The sequence below is a fragment of the Acanthopagrus latus genome, chromosome 21 (assembly GCF_904848185.1).
Source record: "Acanthopagrus latus isolate v.2019 chromosome 21, fAcaLat1.1, whole genome shotgun sequence".
Classification (NCBI taxonomy): domain Eukaryota; kingdom Metazoa; phylum Chordata; class Actinopteri; order Spariformes; family Sparidae; genus Acanthopagrus; species Acanthopagrus latus.
The window spans coordinates 20,954,893-20,974,884 of NC_051059.1; the positions used below are offsets into that span (position 1 = coordinate 20,954,893).

Here is a 19,992-nt window from a genome sequence, read left to right on the forward strand (position 1 = left end):
TGCTGTGGTCTCAGGACAGAGCGTGTCAAAGCCACTCACTAGAATAAACGTACTTTTCTGCAATGCCGTGCAACATGATCCACTGTAGAATTCAGGCATTCTTATTTTTTTTTTACTTTTTATTTTTCACGAATTGGCAACGACCAACAAGACTCTTGATTGCAGACGAAACACCTGTAACTTGTGATACCACGGGTGTTCAACTATTGGCTGACAAACCTTGGTGGAAGCTGGGACCAACCAATCCGAATCCTTACACAGACACAAACAAAACAATCATTTTGGACCCGACAAACGCTGTCAAATTACCGTTTGTATGGAAAAGAGACACAGACGTATTATTTTAAAGAAATGATTTGTCCACATAAGAAATGTTATAAATTTGACCTTTGAATAAGAGATTGAGAGAAACGTTCTGCACTGATACGAGATATGACTTTCAAGGAGTGTTCTCATATATTTTATTGATTTTTGCTACACATCCATTTTCTCCTTTGTCCGGCCCTCAGTTGCTGTCATATCATCTGCGGTATAGGGCATATACATAAAGCATGTACTCTTAAATAATGCATTATGGAAAGAGGTACGGTAAAAGAGAAATAACCCGAGGTAGCAGGCGTTTGTGGATGTAAATGTCATATTCCACAATGACACTGACTGACAGTCATCTCTCGGGGTTTTTTACGACATACGTGATTGAGTCGTGTTATGAGCGCCCCCCTTGGCACTGACTGATGAGGGGAATGAGCCTGGAGGGACACACACATATCCGGTTTCCACACACACACACACACACATAGGCACAAAAGGGTGTGTGCGAGGTACGTACCTCAAATGAAAGCCCCGACGTACTGCCGACCTAGCAGTCTGAAAAGGGGCTCACTCGAGGGGATAGAGTTTTGTTGAGCCTGACACAGCAAAGCGCTTCAACACGCTTCTTCCGTGTCACAGCCACGGCAGCGGCAGCCGGGGGGCTCATTAAAACCGCTGTGGGCAGAGGAGTCAGCTTTGTCACACAGGCTATCTTTGGGAGAAAAAAAAAAAACAAAAAAAAAACCCCAAATGCAATTAACACAAGTGGTGGAAACAAACAAAAGATCAGAGACGCTCGCAGCCCTAATCATCAAATGAGCAAATTTGAAGTGGAGAGGAAATAAAAACGCTGATAAGGGATCCTATTCATAGGTTCATTCCTTCAACCTTCAAACCGCCAGCACACATGAAGCAATCCCCCCCCTCACCCCCCACCAACCAATTCATTGTTTTGCTTGTATTCTCTCAAGAATTTGACTGACAGTTTTGTAATTACAGTATTCAACGCGACAATTAAATAGCGCCAGTCAGCCAATTGTTTTGGGTGAATCTCCGAAAAAAAAAGTGCGTCTCGGGCATTCACCCAGCTGCCTGCTGTTCCAGATGTTGCCACACACGTCAGGTGATGTCGCCTCATCTCCGGCCCACCTAACGTGACAGGCGCTGAGAGTGGATGCTGCTCGCACTGTAACAATGCACTACTGCAGCTATTCGGTCGGTGGTTATGAAAATCAGACCTCTAACGTCACGCCAAACACTGGAGGAGCAGGCACATGAACACACACCGGGCCCACAGATTGGTCGTTGCTTGGTGATTTTTTTTTTTTTGTTTGTTTGTTTTAATTGCTCGCATCATCAGCACATCATCAGCATCAGGAGCTTTCATGCCAACATACTACAAACACTGACTGCACTGTGTCATTTTGCATTTATCATTTTTTCTCTTTCCCTTTTTTGCTCTTTCCTGCACGTCAACAACCTGTCAGCAGCAGTTAATTAACAGACCTTTTCCGAGCGCCGCATGTTTACTTTATTCCCTAATGCTCCCCTGCATACGACAACCAAACATCAAAAAAAAAAAAAAAGAAATCACTAAAAATCAGGAGTGTTCGAACGCCCCGTTTTGTCGCTTCGTGGCTTCAACTGTTGTTTGTGCTTCAGCATCTGGTGCTCACACTGATCGAGGAATGAGATTCAAAAGCCCATTTAACAGATCGAGTTGTTGTGAGACGCCGGATATGTTTATACTTGTCTCGCCACTGTCAGTTCAGTGAGTTAGCCAAAGCATAAACAGAATTGGTAAGCAGCATCTGTAGATTGTAGAAGGCACCACACGCCTGACAAAACCCCAGCTCACATCTACACAAATGTGACTGTTGATCTCACGCAATTTTTTTTTTTTAAGATCCGCTTTGTGATTTCCATTCTAATAAGCTGCCGCGTGCAAGTCTGACAAATGATTTTTCTGACATCAAAAAATGGATAATTAGTGTGTGTTTAGGAGGTAAACTCGACTCATTATATTCACAGAGACAGAATAGATTAGTGTGCATCGTGGGCTGACATGAAATGGGAACGTATTCACCATGGGCGGACGGTGTCCAGCGATTCGTCGATGCTAATTTCTCAAAGTGGATAATCGCATGAAACATGCAATCACGCAGGAAATGCTAGATTACAAATATTGTCAGGGCGAAAGGAATTAGAAGAAATTATGTTTCTGTGGTGAGGGACTAAACGTACGAATGGATTCCTTTAACTTAAAAAGATGAACGTTGGGGAAGCTACTTGTTCCACTTACTGACATTGCTGTTTGTCTTTATGTGTATGTAAATTCTGTGTGGTAGTACCAGTAACTTGATTGCGCCCGTGGCCGGTAATAGATTAATGTAAGCATTACTGCCTTGCGGTTGATTTGTGGATACATTAGGGCCATTCAGTAAATGAGCAGGGGCAGACTAATAGCAGGCTAAATGCTGGACATTGGTGAAAATAACATGGTTAAGTGCAGTGCAGTCAAGTGTAATTTATAATGCTGGTCAACTAAATACTCCTAAACATTTTAGCCTATGGGATTTGTTTAGATGTATAATCCACGCTCAACAAATTAATGAGTTTATCCATTTTCCCCATTAACATCATACGCAGCAGTGTAATTGAAAATGGTATGAAATGATTTGCGCGTGGAGTGCCTGTGAGTCACTGCAGCAGCAGTGTGTTCCCTCCCGACAGGCTTGTTGTTTCATATGTTGGGCAAAAATAGACCTGATGTTTGGATACATTTGCTCCATACACTTAGATGAAGGAATCTATGAAATATTAAAGCTGGAATCTATTTTTTATCTGATGGCCATAAAAAGATGAGTCCAGTTAACCAGGGCTGTACCAGAGGGAAAGGGAGCGATAAACTGTTTGCATTTTAAATTATACATGAAAGTGGGCCCTGGACTGTGAATTAGAAAGTAATGGCCGTACATACTGTATGTGTACGCGCATGTGTGCGTGCACACCCGCCTCAGATTTTGAGCCGATGTGCTCTCATATATTTGTTGTTGTATGTGCTCCCTGCTGAGATTTGGAGTCCCACACAGCTGCACTGCCGAGTGAGCAGCTTGGCGACACTTGTAAATAGAACGACTTTATGGAATGCAAAGCTGTAAACCCTCTGATGGATTAACTTGAATACAATCTGTATGGAATCTCTAATGAGCAATTACATTCACACAGCCAGGGTTCAAGGCAATTAGTGCGGTAACTAGAATCAGCTTCTAGTCAAGAGTGAGGTGAGGCACCTTGATCCCTCCAAGACCAGACCTTATCCCACTCCCGTCTCCAGAGGCCCGTCCCCGTCTTTATGTGGCTTATGCAAATGAGCAGGCACAAATTGACTTGATGGAGATGAGTTTATTCCAATCATGGCTGCCAAGGTTTTGACTAAACAGCTCTGAGGAAGAGGGCTGCCCTTGGGTGTCACAGTAGAAGTGATGATTTGACGTTCGCTTGCTCGCTGTAGTGTCCGTCTCGTGGCGCCGTGTATTGAATTTGTTTACAAGCGTTCGGCAGCATTCCACCCAGCATGGCCTGTCGACTCAGAAAATCTGTCCTCGGCTTGCAGACGTCTACTGTCTTTGAGCTGAGCTCACCTATTGCAGAGCAGCATAAAGAGTTAGTTGATAGCACAGTGGTTTTATCTCTTTATGAGCTCCTATAGGGAGAGGCTGCAGGGAAATTGGTTCTACCACTATCAAAGAGCAGAGACTGCTAGAGTAAGGGATAAAGGGGTAAAAAAAAAAAAAATCTGTCTACACTTACTCTTTCTGTACACCATCATCTCTCCCTCTGTCCCTTCATCTTTCTCCCTCTCCGTTTTTTTTTCTACTCCGTTTCCCTCTTCCAAGCACTGAATCATCAAACCACCATTTTGTTGTCTGCTTCACTCGTAACTGCGACCATCCACCTCTACTGTTTCATGTGTGCAGTATGGGCTAATGTTCATTTACATACAGTAGTGCTCTTTCCCGTCTCTGAGGAGGACCGCAGAGCAAATGGAGTTATCGTCACTTAGCACAGTTAAGGGCTTGTAGTGATTGTAAGTAATGCTGTGTCACACTGTGATTTAGGCCACGACTTGAAAGGCAAATGCATTCATCAGTCGTTAACACTCGACATTAGCCAAAGAAAAAAGAAAAGAAAAAACATTTTTTTTCTTCTGGAAAGCTCATTTAGCACTTTGGTTGTTCTAGAGCTCTCTTTGCGAGCCGACATGTCTAACTGCCCCTCCCCACTGGGCTGCCCGACCCACTTCTCAGGCTCCCCGGGGATGAAGATCTACATAGATCCCTTCACCTACGAGGACCCCAATGAGGCTGTGCGAGAGTTCGCCAAGGAGATTGACGTCTCCACCGTCAAGATCGAGGAGGTCATTGGTGCAGGTATGGAGAATGTGTGCATGTGTATGTCAGGTGAATGTAGATTATAGGTCATATTTTCAAGTATTTCCTTATGTTATACAGCATGTCTTTGTTTATGTCTGTGTGCTTGCGTGCAAACAATTCTAACCTGAATCTGTTCAAGGTCGTAAAGCTCAGCCGCTCTGGCAGCCAAATCTGATGTGAATATGTCGAGGCACCCACGTCAAGTGCACTAGCAGCATATAGGCCAGTTACCCTGGGACCTGATGGCATTAGAAATAACTCGAGCCTCGCGGCCTATTCCCTGTGCTTCTCTGCTTTTGTATCCTATTAGTGTTGCTCTCTGACATGTTCTACCTTGCGTCATCCCTTCTCAGTTACATGTATGGTCTGCGCCTGTTTCAGATGCGTCTTCTGTTGTGTTGTTAATACCGATGAGCAGGTAAGTAGGGGCTGATTGCTTTGTAGAAAGTTTTCAGCAACTGGAGGCTAAAAGAGCTTTGGCTTTGTGTGTCCACATGTGTCCGACATGTCTTTTCCTTGGGGCAGGACACACCTTTTTTGTGCAGCAGGCGGAACATGCTGTTACCATATGTGTTGGTTCATACAGAGGCTAAAATACTGGTAATGAGACGGGGCCTGGAATAGCTCCTGCGGCGTGGCCTACTCAGCAAGCTAGGTGTGAGGAAGTGATAGAGATAGGATCGGAGTAAGGATGCAAGGGGACTGTCTAATTAAAGATTTCCACTTTTTGTTGATTTCACTGTGTGGCGTCTCTGCAGGGCACCAAGGTGGTGATAATTAATCAAACAGGTCCCAGATATTTACCAGATAGTGCTTGGCTGTTTTTCTTTGATTGGGGAATATGAAGACACTTGGCAGGCTTTTAGGATAGATGACTACTGTGAGTCAAAGAAGCCACACTGTTAGGGATATCACTAAGGAGCAACACTGGAGCAGTATTGGACAACACTCAGCATGCTTGTTATAGACCAAATCAAGATCTATAATTGCATTTACAGAAATATTTCAGTCTAGGGACATGAGATGCCAATACGCCTGATAAATGAAAGGATTTAGATGCCATCACCTCTACTAATCTTTTGTGTGATGGCTGTTTAATCACACAGAAGTAGATTAGTTCTTGTTTCTGAGTACTGAGCAACTCTCCCTGTTTCCACTCAAGGTGAATTCGGCGAGGTGTACAAGGGCCGTTTGAAGCTGCCTGGTAAAAGGGAGATATACGTAGCCATCAAGACCCTGAAGGCGGGCTACGTGGAGAAGCAAAGGAGGGACTTTCTGTCTGAGGCGTCAATCATGGGCCAGTTCGACCACCCAAACATCATCCGTCTGGAGGGCGTAGTAACAAAGAGCCGTCCAGTCATGATTGTTACAGAGTTCATGGAGAATGGTGCCCTCGACTCATTCCTCAGGGTGAGTACTGTCGCTGAACACATACATGTTCTATGTGTTACATTGGTTGCACTGTTAAATGGCTTCAAAGACATATTCAGGAGTTGAATAGAAACGCTGCACTGTGGAGCTGAGGGGCTAATTGGAAATGAATCGTTAAACATTTCCAGAAAAGGAGTTGAGGCAGAGAATTCCTCCTAATACAAATTAGAATGAGCCTTCTAAACCTATCTAGTGCCAACAGAGAATATGTTTCATGACAATGAACACGATTCCAATCACTCTTAATTTGAAAATTTCCATTAGCTGGCCGTATCGGCCTTTAATTTCTCTATTAATGCCTGGAGCTTATAATGGACTCTTCGCTTTTTCTTTTATAGTCAGGATTGAGCGGACATACAGCTTAATCAATATTCAACTCGCTTTTTTCCTCCTTCAATCTCATGGATTGGTGTTCTATTCCACTTTGATCTAGGGTGGGTTTAAAGGGGCTCTTTGAAGCTGGCTTTGCTAACCGCCACATCCGACTTGTGTTTCCATCGATCTCCCTTACCCTCTTATTTGTTACTGTGTTTCGGGGGTTCAAAGCTTGCTCTTCAGAGCATTCACACAGGGTTAGTGGCGCCATGCGTGGATGTTTAAGAGATGGATGCCTGCAGGACCGAACAGAACAAAGCTTTAACACCTAAAATGAGCAGGATTGGCTTCAGCAATGTCTTTTGTTGATTTAATGTGATTATGCTGTTCCTCTGGACATTAAAATGATTAAAAAGGGCAATAAAAGAGAACAGTATGTCAATATTGTAATAGTGACATTTGAATAACAAATGATTAAAACAAAGAAAGAGAGGAAGTACTTTGCTTTGAAAAAAGTTCATAGATTCATAAGGGAGAAGCAGGTAGATTAGACTGTTCGTGTACATGCCACATTTGACAACACATCTTGGCCTATTGTCACTGTATGTGAAAGTACCCTCTGGCTGTAGTAATATCGATATACTACAAGGCTTTTCTAATTATGGAGGAGAGTCCCACTGGGCAGACTTGAATGCTAACTGAATTTCTTAAGACATCAAGGTTCAAGGTTCATTTATTTAACTCCCAAACAGGATTTTTATGACAAAATGCTGGCTGTGTTCATTTATGCTCCACATGAAACAAAAATAATAGTTTCATGGTGAGTGCAGAGGATGAATTGAGGAGTCTCACAGCTTGAGGAAAGAAGCTGCTCCGTGGTTTGATGGTACGGAAGCGGATACTTCTGTATCGCTTACCAGATGGCAGAAGGGTGAACAGGCTGTTGTTATGGCGGGTGTTGAGTTTGCTTTGGGATGAAGTTACAATTGGTTCCTCAAGGAAGACGATTTTGGTTTCTGCAGAAGTAAAATTAGACATCAAAATAACTGCTGAGGTAGGGTTTAATATGTTGAAAAACCCGGCCAACAGTAGCTGAAATTTGCCAGACAAAAGGAACAAGCAGATCTTGTTTGTCTGTTGGATGAGGGTGAAAACTCCTGATCAGCTGAAATGCCATATATATGTACTATTGCCACCTATTTGCATGAGCAAAAGGCATAACAATCAGGGGAATTTTTGCTGACTGAGAGGACAACTTCAGTCGGCAACCACCTGCCTGATTTCAATGACGGGTCTCGGGTGTTCTGCTCTCTGTGGGTCATTAATTCTGATTCTTAATCTACCTCTAACATTGAGTTAGAGACCTGGACATATTGCAGGGGAATGTCATCTGTTGCGTGGGGACCTGAAAATGCTAAGCCTTATTTAAATGGTAAAATCTATGTAGTTCCATCACATTGCCAGCAGAGAGTGAACTCTCCACCATGATGAGAATGTCTTGACCTGTTCATTTACAGTTCAGCCTCGCCTCAGGGTGTCATCTTGAGTAGATATTTTAGCGGTTCGCTGTTACAAAAAACGACTGATGGAAGGAAGGGGAAAGAAGCAAGGAAAAGTGATAATAGATAAATCTAGGTATTTCCTCTGCCAGCTGGATCAGGGACATCAAACATGCAATTTCATATTCCAGAAAAGTAAACCCTATGTTTTTCAAATCCGGGTATTTCTTCTTGTTGCATGCCTCCGACTTATCGCTTCAGCGGAGTGAGGGGCTTGCAAGCATTGGAACCTTTTGAAGCAACAGGCTGGGATGCTCTGGATCAGCACCATCATCCAGACAAGAAGAAGCCTTATGTTTTCTTAAATCTGGGAACTTCTTCTCATCGGTGTCTTCCTTATGAAGCACAGCCTTGGCAGGAGACACTCTTGGAAGCAATGGAACCTCCTGAGGCAACAGATTGGGAAAGCTATGTTTAATTGTTGTCATCCAGAGAAGCAAACCTTACATTTGTTTTTTAAATCTTGGTACTTTTTCTCATTGGTGTCCCATGTGAGACACAGCCTCAGCAGGTGGAACTTTCTGATGTAGCCGGTTGGGAGGCTTAAGAGATAGGATCAGGGTAGATGGTCATCAAGTTGATGTGGTGTGTTGACATTCAGAAAGAACTAACTTGCCATTCTCTCTCTCTTTCTTTTTGATCAAAATCAAGTAGCATTGAGTACATCAATGCCACAAGTTAAAGTCTTATAAATAACCCGTTGAATCAGAAACCACATTGTGTCAAAGTTTGAAAAATGAGGAGGACCCAGATTGCAGACACAGAGGGCAGGTTGAACAACAGAAAGCAGGGAAAAGAGATCCCATGGAACAAATAAAAGAGAAATACAAAACTGGAGACAAACCAGAAGCCATGGAAAACAGGGAACACTTGAGGAACAAGGAACAGACACAGGAACACAGAAAGAACAGCAACAAGAACACAAGTGACAGGCAGAGGAACACATGAGGAACAGGCAGAGGAACACATGAGGAACAGGCACAGGAACATGTGAGGAACAGGCAGAGGAACACAAGGAACAGACACAGGAACACAGAAAGAACAGCAACAAGAACACAAGTGACAGGCAGAGGAACACATGAGGAACAGGCAGAGGAACACATGAGGAACAGGCACAGGAACATGTGAGGAACAGGCAGAGGAACACAAGGAACAGGCAGAGGAACACATGAGGAACAGGCAGAGGAACATATGAGGAACAGGCAGAGGAACACATGAGGAACAGGCAGAGGAACACATGAGGAACAGGCAGAGGAACACATGAGGAACAGGCAGAGGAACATGTGAGGAACAGGCAGAGGAACACAAGGAACAGGCAGAGGAACAGATGAGGAACAGGCACAGGAACACACGAGTAAAAGGCAGAGGAACACATGAGGAACAGGCACAGGAACACATGAGGAACAGGCACAGGAACACGAGTGACATAGGATGAAAACAGATGAACCAAAGCAGAGAAAAGAAAAAATACAGACTTAAAGGGCTAATGAACAACTGAAAAACAGGTGTACACAGAAAAGGCAGTAAGTAGAAAGAAAAACATGACAACTGAGGATACATTTTCAACAGAAAACATTGCAACCTAGGACCATGGCACATTGACATCCACTCTCTAAATTTAGTTTTATCAGTGTCTGTATTAGAAACTTGAAGCATTCGGGTCACTAATGTCTGAGCTCTCTTGACCAGACTACATTCGGTCTGTATAATACATCAGAAGATAACACAGACATGTAATTCATTTAGATCTACTGATAGAGAGTTTCAAACAGGAGGTAATAAAAATTCTCAACCTGTCAACCCTGGAATTTTTAGTCAATAAATCTTTAAGCATTTTTCTGAAATGTTTACCCTCCAGCTATTCTCATTTCTATCAATCAAGGCAAAGATGATAATAATAACCCAATAACCCTTTTGATATGTTTTTCTCTTTCTCTCCAGCAAAATGATGGTCAGTTCACAGTGATCCAGCTGGTGGGGATGATGCGTGGGATCTCAGCTGGGATGAAATATCTCTCTGAAATGAACTACGTCCATCGGGACCTGGCTGCACGAAACATTCTGGTCAACAGCAACTTGGTGTGCAAAGTGTCTGACTTTGGCCTGTCACGCTACCTCCAGGATGACACCTCTGATCCCAGCTACACCAGCTCCCTAGTGAGTACTTGTGAAGTAAATTTTTCATGATGTTTCTAGGGGTGACATTTTTCTTTTTAACCCCACGTGATGTAGCTTTTTAAAGTGTTTTGTCGACTTTTTATCCACATGTGAAGCAATCCCAGCATCCTCGCAGCCTATCAGTCTAATCAGTTTTGCTTCTATCTGACGCCGCCTCATTCTCTTTGAAGGTCTTTCAAACCTTTCACCTCTCCAGTGCCTCTCGCATTATATGAGCTGCCTCTCTCGTCTTCCTCATCCTCCTCCTCCGTCCCCTTCCCTATACTCTGCAAGTCACGGACCGGAGGTCTGTCACATCTTCATTAGTGTGGAGACAAGCCTCCTCTGGGAAGGCTCCTCTCTCGTTGACATGCCCAGAGTGCAGAGAAACCAAAGGGCATTGCGGCCTCTCAAACTGACCGCTTCCACCCCCTCGCTCTCCCCCCCCCCCCCCCCCTCCCTCCTCCCCCCCTCACTCCTCATTCATTATTACTGGGGCATCATGGGAGGCTTTGGCTCCTCATTAACTCCTCCACACTACAGATCTGTAATTATTAGCAGCCATCGTTAGTTCATCTTCTGCCTCTCCTCTTCCTAATTCAAAACACACTCTTACACCCTCGCAAACACACGCGCAGGTCATTAGGACTCCCGGCATGCCCGACTTTGTGAGTGTCATGAGCACATGAGCATTGATGTGCACACGCATGCACATGTGTGTGTGTGTGTGTGTGTGTGTGTGTGTGTGTGTGGGTGGGTGGGTGGTTGTGTGTTCATGTGCATGTGTCTAGTATCACCTCATTGACTCTGCTTTGAGACTTCAGTGTAAATTAGCTTGTTTACCGCCAATGTATCATGAGAGTCGCTGCCTGCATTTTGTTGCGTGTGAGATCTTCTGCAAGCAGAAACCGTCCATACATGAATTGCTCCATTTTATTTAATGTAAAGGCAGTTTTTTAACTCACAATATAAATATACTAAGAATATCCACACATCTTTTTCTCTGTAGCCTTTTATTTTGCGAGCCAGTGAGCCATGTCCTGCATTTTACCTGTCCTCCTCTCGTTTTGGGTCACGAGCCTCCAGTGACCCCGCACCACCTATTCTGCCAGTCTTACCTGGGAGAAGAGTTTTTCCAACGTTTCATAAAACCGCCTCGGGGGTAACGATTCACTGTATACACTGTGAATGTACAGCATTGTGGTAGCACTGTATATATTTTTGAATAAATATGAATATATTATGCCATGAAAGGGGCTATTTTAGGATTAGTTTCAGAGGTATTTCAACACATGCAGAGCTTGAGATCAAAAGCATGCAGTCAAATAGGCCTGTGAGTCAGTGCTGCGCAGGTACGAAAAGAAAAGCTCTCAAAATAATTTGTTTTCATCTAAATATAGGGCGAAAGAAACAAAACAATAATGCAAAACACACAATGTTACCTTATTTCTAATTTTATTCCATCCGGAAGACGAAGTGCTCTTTGTCAGAATCATTCTTTTATCTTATATGAAAGGATACACATGCACAACATGCATTGTTATCCCGGGGGGAGGCTAACAGGAAGCCCAGGTGTGGACAGGAAGTGTCAATCAGGCCGGAGGAGCTGTGACCTCACGTCGGTGTGGCCCGAGAGCTAATTGCTCCCCAGGAATAGCTCGCTTTGTAAACTTGACCCTCGTGGCTAAACCTTGCTGAATGGGTCTTATGTAGCAACAAAGAGGAGCAGCACCTCTGTTGTGTGCGCCGCTGAGCTTGCTAATAAAACAGGGTGTAAAAGGTGGGGATTGGATTATAGATTGCGGTCGGCATTTTGATGTTGTTTAATGCAAACAAAGTCTCCTTGAGGGCATTAACTGGGGAGTCAATAGAGCAGGTGAGGTTTGAAGTTTGAACCTGGGGAGCTGTTTTGATGGCAGCGCACTTCTTTTTCTTTTTTTTTTGTTTGTTTGTTTTTTGTTTTTTTTTTGATGGTGTGTTTGCTGCTGATAGAGATTTAATGCCGAGCACATCAAAGCTCTGGCTGCGCTTCACTTTCATACTGACTGCTGCCTTTTTTATCATAAGCATCCAGATGAAATCGTTGGTTCCGTAATTATTTTTGTTCCCTCCAAAGCGAGACAGCGGTCCTTTTTATTCACTTTCCAGCAGGTACAGAGGGGCCGGGTCCATCGGTATTCCTGTTACGTGGAACTAAATGTGACCAGCTAACATATGTTCATTAAGACTTCGCTGATGTCGCCAGACTCGCGCGTCACCTGTCCTCCTGATCCCTCATCCCCTGTATTGAGGGAGGCATGCAAACAAGCGTGGGGAGAAGCGGAGGTCCCATACAGGGTCCTATACTGTAATTAAGCCATGCTATGGTGTCCTTCACTCCATGACTTCCTCGGCTGTGACCTGACGCCAACCAATCAGCGAGCAAGGCTGGCGTGGCAGACGAGGCCGAGGGAATCAGGGAAATTAAATTGCGCTGACGTGCGGTGATTTACATCGGCATCGACCTCCTCCCCCAAGCAAATTAATCACCTCTTTCCCTCTACTGCTTTTCTAATTTTTCCCCGCAATTCTAGGCACACCAATTACAGTGCCTGTGGTGTGATGCTGGATGTATGGTTGGGAGGACATGCTGGTAATTGCGTTAACCCTGGATGTGGGTTCACTCCAGAGCAATGTTGTGGAGGTTTCAGACAGAAGGGGGCTGTCCTCCCCTCTCTGTTGGCTGCTCACCAAAGTCGTGATTAATTAGGCTCAGAGGACAATGCTGGGACTCCGCTGGTTTTGCTAAGGTGATGTGTGCTAATTACATTCAAATACTATGAGGGCTGTGTGTTTCATTGGTCCGGTGGCGTTTTGTGGCGTTTGCGCTGATTTGTTTGTACAATTACATACATGGTTGCGCGGCTCAAGAAATGAGCAGGCTTGTGTTGTAAAGTGCAGGTGAGATGTCGGTGACTCTGCATACCTGGGAGAGAGGAGGATTGATTTTTGTACACCCAGGGAACCCAGAAGACTTTCAAATTAGTCTTCATTCACTACTCCACCTATCTGAGCGTCCATCCATCCACGCAGCCATTCTTTTATTCTCCTGCTGTCCATTCCTTATTTCATGTCAAGGCTTTTCCCAGAGCAACACAAAAGGTGCATCAGAACGGGGGTGCAGGGGTGTGAGGAGTGATCATGTTTGCAGCAGCGATGTGTCATGTGATGTTTCGCCGTGTGTTTTGTGCTCACTGGTGATCTCGCCCGTGGTCACTTGGGGTTTTAATGCACAGTTTGTGGCTAAGATAAGAGAAGCAGTGGTCAATCGGGTGTGGATATGTTTGCAAAATCCAGCATGTCAAGTGCATAACGGCTTAGACAAGCGGTGTTACCCTTTCCATCGTGGGTTCATGCCCACGGGGCCATTGTGGGGAGGGCAGGTATGGTTCAGAAACTTCTGCTTGTGCCTCAGCTGATGATGTGGAAAGGCTGTCATTGCCTCGCGTGTCATGCGACATGTACTGTATACCGTGACCGCGCGGGCACGCACTGCTGTACGTGGTTAGGTGCGTGCATTTGTGGTGTGTTTCTGGGTATACACATACATGTCCCTCAGGTGCTTTCCTCTGTGTGTATGTTTGTCTATGCATGTGTGTGTGTGTGTGTTTGTCTGTGTCATTGAGGCTGAGAGGGGTTGAAAGGCGAGGTCACACAGAGCCGGTAACAAAGCTCATCCGTCAAATCCCTGTGACCTGAGTGACATTCTCTCAGCTCCGCTCCAGTGCTCACACTATGTGGACCGCGCTGCTGTTTCTGTCATTTGTCTGTTTTCTATTTGCATCCCCCCCACCCCACCCCGCCTCTCTCTCTCTGGCTTCAGGCCCATGCACTTTTTTTTTTTTTGGCTTGTCTATTCAACTTGTGGTGAAATATTTATGCTCTGCCTAAAGTTAAAGGGACAGAGTCTCTGAGTAAACAAGACGAGAAATGGGAACGTGTCCATACGGAGCAGGCCAAAAGCTACCGAGAGGACCGACTTGTAGATTTCTTTTCTGACACATCACTTTTGTATGCAGTAAAATACAGTATTTACCAGACATCAGCTAAATAAATAGTAGGTAAATGTGCACTATGTACGAATCTAGGTGCTGCATCGTAGGCAACTGGACCTGTTTCAGTTTCTTGATGACATCATCTCATCTCAACATCTTCAAGAGCCTGAAATAAGTCCAGTTGCCTGCGATCGAGCACCTAGATTTAACATGAACTGGATGACTGAGAACCTTTATCAACATTCGTAAGAACTGTCCACCTTGATTTTGAACTTCCGACATAGAGGGGCACATATCCTGCTAACTGTATTCTTTTTGTTGCTGTTAGCTTGTTAGCTCGATCAGCCGTGCAGCTAGCACAGGAGCTTTGGCCCAGAGAAAAAGGCCTGGGGCTAGTGAGTTAGCATGTTAGCCTCAGTGGATATCTCGTCGACACAAATGCATATTTGTCTTTGACATCAAGTAATAATAGTTATTTCTTTCTTTTCATTCTCTTGATAATTCTCATTAACGTTTGAATGATTGGAAATAGAATCCTTACATGTTGCACCGTTGAACCCATAATGCCACTGTGTAACAACCAGCAAACCCTTTGTGGCTGTCATGGCTGCCTCGTGGTTATTACGATGGCAAAATCATCTCAGACCACACCCAAAAATCTCAATTTCACATCTTAATCTGCACAAAATCACAAAAGGCTACAGACTGGTGATGAATAAAATTGGTTATTTGTTGATATTTCATAAGGAGAAGATACATTTGACTGAATGTGGGTTAAAAGGCGCTCGAACAATACAACAGTTGTTTCCACCGAGCTGCTAAGAGCGCATGCATTTTTTTAAAAGGACTAACTGTAAATACGGATCGCACGTCTGCTGTCTGGTTCACACCACACCACATGGCATTTTCACACTACAGTATCGTCAGTAACGGACATGTGCTTCACCCTTTTTGTTATACTGAAAGATTTTAAAAGAAGGAGCTCTTTTTCTTTCTCTTCTTCGGCATAGGTAACGGGGAAGATGTGATGCGCTCATTCTCTGTGATGATACACGGCAGTCAGTCACAAGCCGGGGTTTGATGGAGGCTAGTTTTGATGTTCAAACGCAAACCTGTGTATGCACATATATCACTGAAGGCACAAAACAAATGTCTGCTTCTTGTGTTTTGTAGTTGGAAAAACACACATTCAGATTTCTTTTTTTCTTCTCCGACTCTCTCCGGTTATACAGTACACCCGTTTGCAGCTGTAACTTGATATTGTGGAGGAAAAAAAAGAAAAAAAAAAGTCTAGGGCTGATATATTCTAATGCATGGGCTGACAATTGGATCTGGATCACATCATGTCATGCTAGGAACCTCAGAACCCTTTATTCCCCAGTGTAATGTTGGCATTTTTCACAATTCCCTCACCCTTTCCAACTCCCCTCTTTTTAGCTTAGGACAGCATGTACACCTGCAGGGTACTTACTTTCAGAGGCTGTAGAGAGGTTCACACACTCCTAAGCAGTTCCTTCCACTCCCCCACCCCCACCCCCGCTTCATGTATGAGTCACCACTGCACTGACCAAACATGATCCCCATCTGGCTTCCCACCTTGGTGTCCCACCATGCTCCTGCGTATTGAACCCCCAGTCACGCTCACTCGTAATTGCAGTGGAAATCCTAAACATCCTACGCGTCGCCCCAGTTTATTTTTTATCTCCTGGTTTTTGTATTTGAAACTAATTAAGATGTTTCCAGGCTAATTTTATTCAGACTGCAGAGTTTAATTTGCTCAGTCTCGGGGTGACTGTAGCAGCAGAAAACATCCAGGAATGGAAATGAACATGAATATGGAGGAGGTATAGGTTTTTGAAAAACAAGAAAGGAGGTAACTTAATCTATACCTGGTCACTGCATCAAAGAGGGAGCAACCATCCAGAGCACTCCACCTTGATTTATACCTTCTGTCAAGTTTGCCAGAGTCAGTATAAGGTGGGCATTGATTCGCCATCTGTGGCTGTTGGACCGCATTTGCATCTGAGCAGGACTCACAGTGAAGCGGTTTGTGTACAGCTAAATCAGTGAGGAGAGGTATCGTCTCTGTTGCGAGGCTGCATCTCTAAAACACAATGCCGCAGACTGCAGTGTCACGAAAAGGACATTTAATTTCTTGGTTAACCAGAGCAGGAAACTTCCAGATAAGAAAACTTCTGCTTTCTTAAAAATCGTCAAAATAAAAGCGCTGACAGGAGCATTGTTTTTTCTCATTAAAGTTGGGCCCTCATAACTGCATTCCCAGTAGCTTTAACAACACGAGGAACAGTACCACACTCAGCATTAAAGGAAATATCAGACCTATTTAGGTTTGGCTCCAGTTTGATACGACTTCCTGTCGATGTAATTGCCTCCTTTCCGCATCCCCCCTGAAAGAACCCTGAGCCAAGGCCGCTGTCTAAAATTAACATGAAATAGTACAAGTGCGATGAGACACTACTTGCTTGGTTTAATTTGTTGAGGTGTCTCGGTGATGTTTCCCAGAGGGAGTAAAAAAAAAAAGTCCTGTTTGAGCGAACACAGTTAGGTACGATGCTGGGGAAGGCAGATAATTACTGGAGTAAATAATAAAAAAAGACACAGAGTATGCTTTACACTTATATAACACAGTGAAAAATCATGAATATAATCACCATAGGTGGGTCTGGATGTTTATTATCCAAATTAAATAAAGAAAGATACAAAAATGTCATACAAAAACATGTCCACACGGTGGAGTCTCCATTGAGACCACTCTGTGGCACTGTGGGCCACCAGCTGTGAAGCCATTTAGAGCCTGTAACTATGTTTTTAGCCAGAGAAAGTTGGACAACCTAACCAGTCCGAAGGAACCTCACCAGATTGGTTCAAATAATCCAATGAATAGCGTAACAAGGCCTGTGCAATTACTGACGCCTGCGTGTATTTTTAAACATCAAGATGGCGATGAAGTCACTCTGTCAGCAACGCCAACAAGCTGTTGAACATTAATGTGTGCCCAAAGCTATGGATATAACAGTAAAATATGTGGTTGTCTAATTGAATTTGGTGGAAACAAAATTCCCTCGGCACGATCATGTTTCTCACCCGTTGCTGACAACAATGGAGCCGTCGCATCCTGCGCTAAATCTTCATCAAGCCAAACTTGTTTTGTGTTAGTGTCTGAGAATGCGTGATCCATGCAAACGTGGTACTTGACCACCGCAAAATGAATGTTGTTTATGGTGAAATGTGGCAAACTGACCACTGTATTCAATGTCATAGATGTCAGTAAAATCGCCATTCTTTCAAGGGGTCATTTACCCGGATGGGCCCGGTTTTACAGGATGCAACATTTTTCGGCGAGCCCTCTCTCACCTTCTCAGCCCGCTCTTCAGTAATGCGTATTCGACCTCACATCTTTGTGCAATGAAAGTGATAGTCTGCCTTGTGGTTGAGTGAGAAATGTTCTGCCGGAAAGCCTTTAGGAACTCAGGTTGATACTGTATAAAGAAAGACTCTGCAGAGGAAATCTTCCCGGATAAATGGATCTTGCACACGGCTGTTAGGTGGGCGTCCAGTGTTTGTGTCCTGCATGCGAGTTTTACCTTTCACTTCTATGTAGTGTTGCACAAAATGCATGGCCATACATTTGCCACATTTCACCATGAAAAAAACAGAAAAGAATGCAAATGATATATTGTTTTTATGTATTTCAAGGAATATTCTCAGTTTTCAGTTGCAGTTCAGTTAGGGTTCATGCAATATAACTACTCGGTGAGGTTTATGAGGGTATCATGGTTTGGATTAAAATAATAATAAAAGTCTACATTTGTGTTGCTGACGATCACAAAAGAAAAACGTAATCTCCATTACAAGCGACAGGACTCCTATTGCATGACAACAAGAACGGCATCAGGCAGAATACCACATTCTCTCAAGTGAAATTAGGTAAAAGTTAAAAAAAAAAAATCCACTTTTTGAATTATACATCATAGATGTTTATCTATTTATTTATTTTCCTTTTCTTAACCAAGAACAACATTCTTATATACATGATGTTTATGCCCAGGAGTAACAGTAATATTCCATATTTGGAAAATGTACCGTTCTGTGACAAACAGCCGTTTACAAAGCCCAGCCGCCTTCGTCACTGTTGCTTTGTCTTTCCATTCTCGAGTAGCACATACTGTGTAGTACACAGTGACAGATTTAGGACGATGAGTTCTTACAGTAGCTTAGTCATTTTTTTAAAGAATTGATGCTCAGATTCAGACAGAGACAGACAAACAGACGGCTAATTTCTACACGGTCGACCACCAATTTTGCTGAGCCCACGACTGTCGCTTGCAGGTTTTGTCGGTTGATGCTAGCTAGCTAATTAAACTACAGGAACCTCTGGAATTCAGTCATTAAAGATCAAGTAGTAATTAAAGTGAACAAAAAAAGCGTATGCTGTTTCCTCTAGCTTTATTACCATATGGATTATTAGATTACTGGGCTGCAGTTGGGCCTTATTTCTGAGACAAATAAAATATATTACTAAAATAACACAATATCAGTTTCTTCCTTGAAGTATTGTGCTGTAATTTATGCTGAAACCTGACTGATTTTTCAGTTACTGGCAGCAATTATTTTTGAAACATGATCAAAATGCAGCAGTCCAAACGTTCCCCAGGAAACATTAAGGATCAGTATTTTAATCTCGATCACATGTCACCGTCATTATGGTGGGCTATTCTGGGTGTATTTTTCATTCCTCTGTGTTATCTTCCCACGCAGTATAGAGGAATATTTAGAATGCATTTGTTAATCAGACCTTCAAAAAAAAACAATAAGAAAAAAGAAAAAACCCGAACTGGTTCCCAGCCTAATGCGAGACTGTTTAGGATTGTTGGAACACAAAATACAACTTTGACGAATGTTTTCCTCGAGTTTTTCATGACGCCGTTGTGTATGTATGGCGAAAGACCTGCGCCTTTCTCTCCACCAGACATTCCCATGGGTGTCTGAGAAACCAACAACTCTGTCAACGACCCCTCCCTCCCTCCCTCCCCCGCTCCTTCCCTCCCATCCTTTTTCTTTTCCCTGTTCTGTGCTTTTTTCCCATCCCTCCGTGTCAATCTTCCTCCCTCCGTCCCTCTCGCTCTCTCTCTCCCTTCATTCTATTCGGGCAGGCATCCAGGGCAGATCGTTGCTCTCAAGATTTCATTAAAGGGATGTTGATGGAGCACTCTTCCCAGCCCTGAGTAAATGTGCTCAAGTCCATTTGAGTGTGCATTGTTTGGAAATGGATTACTGGAGTTGGAGGAATAAAGGAATGAAGAAGATGGAAAGGGGGGAGATCTACATATTTGTCTTCCAGATGAAGGAGGAGGTTTATTTGGAATCTCTTGATGGCTTCTGTCGAGTAAAAACAAGACCAAACCCTGGACTCCTTCTTTTCTTTTTTTCAATTACAGTTAGTTTATCTGGGACGTTGCTGCATGTTATTGCACTGTGACAGCTATATTTGCTCCAGATATTACTTTATTTCTGCAGCAGTGTGTCAGTGACAGTCCACATGAAGATATCTGGCACACTGGTGGTGCATAACTCAAGCCACTGCAAAGACATGACAGGTGTTTCATATCTTCACTATCAGTGTCTACACACACACACACACACACACACACACACACACACACATATTACTGGGTCAAGAGACCATAACAGACACCAGTAAGAACACACATTACATGGCCGCCGCAT

At 43.7% G+C, this 19,992-nt stretch overlaps 1 protein-coding gene across 2 annotated transcripts in view; it reads left to right on the forward strand.

Annotated features, from left to right (window-relative positions):
- The window catches only part of LOC119011355 (ephrin type-B receptor 1-B), a 169,944-nt gene that overhangs the window by 137,690 nt on the left and 12,262 nt on the right, over positions 1-19,992 (forward strand). Inside the window, exons 10-12 of one of the 2 annotated variants that reach the window (XM_037084401.1) lie at positions 4,557-4,745; positions 5,911-6,158; positions 9,995-10,210. In XM_037084401.1, coding sequence (XP_036940296.1) covers positions 4,557-4,745; positions 5,911-6,158; positions 9,995-10,210 — 653 coding nt within the window. The remainder of the gene's footprint in view (positions 1-4,556; positions 4,746-5,910; positions 6,159-9,994; positions 10,211-19,992) is intronic. The other variant, XM_037084402.1, reaches the window with a different exon arrangement.